At 51.8% G+C, this 3,661-nt stretch overlaps 1 protein-coding gene across 1 annotated transcript; it reads right to left on the bottom strand.

The window, feature by feature from the left end:
- Positions 1-614: 614 nt before the first annotated feature.
- On the bottom strand, positions 615-2,041 carry LOC125524036. Its single transcript, XM_048689114.1, has one exon. It carries the CDS (start codon positions 1,893-1,895, stop codon positions 777-779), a length of 1,119 nt encoding a protein of 372 aa, XP_048545071.1. The 5' UTR covers positions 1,896-2,041; the 3' UTR covers positions 615-776.
- Between the last annotated feature and the right edge of the window lie 1,620 nt (positions 2,042-3,661).

The raw sequence follows: 3,661 nt of genomic DNA, 5'->3' as shown, positions 1-3,661 counted from the left end.
TAGGCTCAATTTAGTCTCATGTTCTTCCTGTACATGTGTGAATTAAGGAGTAGCAGGCACAGGAACAACAAAATTCAGAGATGCCAGAAAATCAAGGCGCAAATTACACAGAACTATGGAGCTAAAATACAACTATTTAGATCAAGGCACTATTAAGAAAGATAACATAGTTCAGTAAGTCATGAAAATAAATGCTGCAGAATTTGGAGACCACTTAGATACTGTAAATTCAGTTAGCAACAAGACAGACAGATTGTACTTACATTTCAAGGAAAAATATGACTACTCCACACAGTGAATCATAAACATTGACACTGTAATAACTGTTTACTCCACACTGTAAATAGACAGAACAATTATTTTTGGCCACAACTTGAATCTGCTCTGCAACTTATGAACTTGTAGTTGTTCTGCAGATTATCAAGAGCAGCGAAACAGTTTTGATTTACAAACATAGTTAGTCCTACTACTTATCTGCGGTTGCCCAGATCATAACTGCATCATGCTTGCTTATCTGAAACTAATACAAAAAGATAGAGCAGTTTTAACATGGTCCATCACAGGAAACAGAGCAGAAGAAGTACTAGTGCAGGAGCGAATGCAAGGTTCAGAAATCCATCACAGAAGCAAGAAGAACAACAACAGTTTTACTAGCTTGCAAGAACAAGTGGAGCAAATTGCTCAGAGGTACATCCGTGGCGATCGTACATGGACGAACTATTACATCAGCCAGTGAGTATCCTCGTATACACTTGAAAACAATTTCAACATCGGACTTAGTAGACACTTGCAGGCGAGAAGAAGTTGTTGTGCCCTCCAGCGTGAAGATTGGCCGCGGCATTGCACCTCTTCTCCTTCTCCAGCGCCTCTTCGGCCTTCCACGCTGCTTCAAATGGATCATGGAAGATGATCGGCGGCGGAGGCTTGTAAGTCCCCACGTCTTGGGCAATGGATGACTTGTCGTTCGTCGACTCTTCTGCTTCTTCATCGAGGAAGGTCCTAAGGAACTCCAGCTCGTCAGCTTCGAGCGGGACGATTTCTTCTGCAGCATCAGCGAAAAGCCCCTCTGGTTCCAAGTAGAAATTCTGTTCGATGCTGTTAGTAGCTCCGACCGGGAGATTTTCCTCCGCTTGTGACCCGAGAAGCTCATCGATTGTGCAACAGAACCGGGCCATGTCGTCGTCAGCTTCAGGTACGGATTCATCCGGCAAGAAAACCGGTGCTGCAGCGGTGAACGACGATGTGGCAGGTGCCGGGACCGGGACGGCACCGCGCATCCTCTTCTGAGGGCGCGCCGGATGAGGCTCGGCGGCGGCAGCGGTTGCTGGCCTCTTCTGCGCGTGCGTGCTCTGGGTCACGGCCTCCGGTTGCGGTTGTTGAAGCTTGTACGCCTCCGATTCCTGTCGGGCCGCGTCAGGGGCATGCTGAGCCAAGTGCATCTTGCAGAAGACCTTCACCCCGTCGCTGACGGTGGCCCCCGGCAGCAGGCACCGGTACTCCTCCATGACCCAGCTGGTGGACTTGCCCTTCTTCTTGAAGGACAGGTTCTTGACCTCGCCGACCTTGACTCCCGCGTGGCAAATCTCCGTGGTCTTCTGGATGGTCCAGGTGCCGGTGCCGGCGCCGCGCACGCTCCGGTGCTTGCTCCCGTTCTTGCTCTTGCACGTGGTGAAGAAGAACCGGTCGCGGCTGCTCACGGCCTGCGGCACGGGCGCGTACCGGGCGGTCAGATCCTTGGGCTCGCAGCCGGAGATGTTGGCGCGGTGGATGAGCTTGTCGACGCCGTGCAGAGTCTCGCCGGAGAGGAGGCGTGGTAGGTAGTAGGTGACGGCGTCCACTTCCGTGGGGCTCAGCCGGTAGTGGTGGAAGACGTCGTCGACGTCGAGCCCCTCCATCCCGGCCGGCGGATGCCCGATCTGCTGCTAGGGTTCTACTGCAGCTAGGAAAGGGTGCTGTCGATCGAGGGCGGGCGGGCGACTGGGATTTGGGAGAGGTTTGTCTGCGGGACCGGGAAGGTGTTGTGGGACGCGAAGGTGCTGTGTTCCGATTTCCTTATCTGAATCCGAAAATGTCCCCAGTTCAGTTTGCCGCTCCCGTTTGCTTTCTTGATTCTTTTTTGAGTAATAGAACTCCTATTTCTTTTTTTGGCTTCATTTCTTTGAACCATACTCTCGGACCTTTCATCCATGGCAACATGTACTCACCAAAGCAGTCGAGGCCAGAAATAAGGCCAGAAATCTATAATCGTCACTCATCAGGGTACACTACCAAACACTACCAAACCCCTAACTTTTACAATGCACAATCTAAGCAAGACATGTCCGCGAAGAGCATCTCTAACAAATTCCATAGAAAGGTCCCGAAATTGTAAAATAACCACCGTTTTATGGCAGTTTTGAGTGAAAAAATGTCCATTTCAGATCCCACAAAAACGGTCGGTCCTGTAAAAATTTATATAGCTCCCCCTAAGAAAAATCTTGTTCCCAAGATATGGAGTTTTGTAGGCAAAATTTTTAGCTCCATCTATACCAGAAAACCGTTGATGGGAGGGAAGTTTCATGTCAACCGCCACCGCCCCTGCCGCCAGCTCCTGATTTCGGCCGTCTCTTCCTCGTGGCTCATTCCTGACGGCCATCGCTCCCCTCGAGCTCTCGAGTGACCGCAGCAGCTCTGCTATGGATGTGGGCTCGAGGTCACCACCAAGGCCCGACGACCATCGCGCCCCTCAAGTTCTCGGGTGGCCGCGGTAGCTCGGCCATGGATGCGGGCTCGAGGTCGCCACTGGGGCCCGACGGCCATCGCGCCCCTGAGCTCTCGGGTGGCCGCGGTAGCTGCCATGGATGCGGACTCGAAGTCGCTATTGACGCCGGATGGCCATCGCGCCCCTCAAGCTCTCGGGTGGCCGCGGTAGCTCTGCCATGGATGTGAGCTCGAGGTTGCCGCCGGGGCCCGACGGCCATCAAGCGGAGGAAGCGGTCGCGGCTCCTTGTGCGGGTGATTTGGGGAAGAAGATGGCCATGTAAATGTCGGGGTTGCAAATACGGGGTAGGCCCAAGTATACGAATGGCACATGACTCATATATATAAAGTATGACCCAGAAAGCAATGGGCCAGGGGGCTCCACAGTTATCCCACCAAAGACAAGGAGGGTGGCATGAGACCACACTAAGTCCCAACAGTCAGATGCCAGGCCGCCCGACTGTCGAATACTAGCACTCGGCCGGAGACAAAGGGAGCAGTCGGCTAGGCCATCAGACGACGGCTCCCTAGATTCCTCTCGGCCACGACGCCTTAATGATGGCAGTTACCTAATGGTGGTATAATCTAACTAAATACAGAAGTTACCAATAGTAAATGCCATGAAACAGTCAGCCACACCCGAGGCCATGAATAGCATTAATACCAACTCATTATGTACCCCCTACTTGGTGCACTCTATATAAGCTAGGAGAGAAGCCACAGGCTGATGGTTGAACATCCACACTTTATACCTTATGCCAAGAGCTAAGAGACCACAGGAGTAGGGTATTACCTCCATCGTAGAGGGCCCGAACCTGTATAATTCCTTGAGCATACTCCCAACTGCACTGTTCACTAGATACAATTGCCTCTACATTCATAACCCTTCTAGTATTGTTAGGATTATATCCATGACAGTTGG

Source organism: Triticum urartu, chromosome 7 (genome assembly GCF_003073215.2).
Source record: "Triticum urartu cultivar G1812 chromosome 7, Tu2.1, whole genome shotgun sequence".
In the NCBI taxonomy this organism is placed as follows: Eukaryota; Viridiplantae; Streptophyta; class Magnoliopsida; order Poales; family Poaceae; genus Triticum; species Triticum urartu.
This window is presented reverse-complemented; position numbering and strand designations above follow the sequence as displayed.

Bases quoted from the DNA above. Each gene is read 5' to 3' on its own strand.
- LOC125524036 (XM_048689114.1), bottom strand. From the start codon at position 1,895: ATGGAGGGGCTCGACGTCGACGACGTCTTCCACCACTACCGGCTGAGC.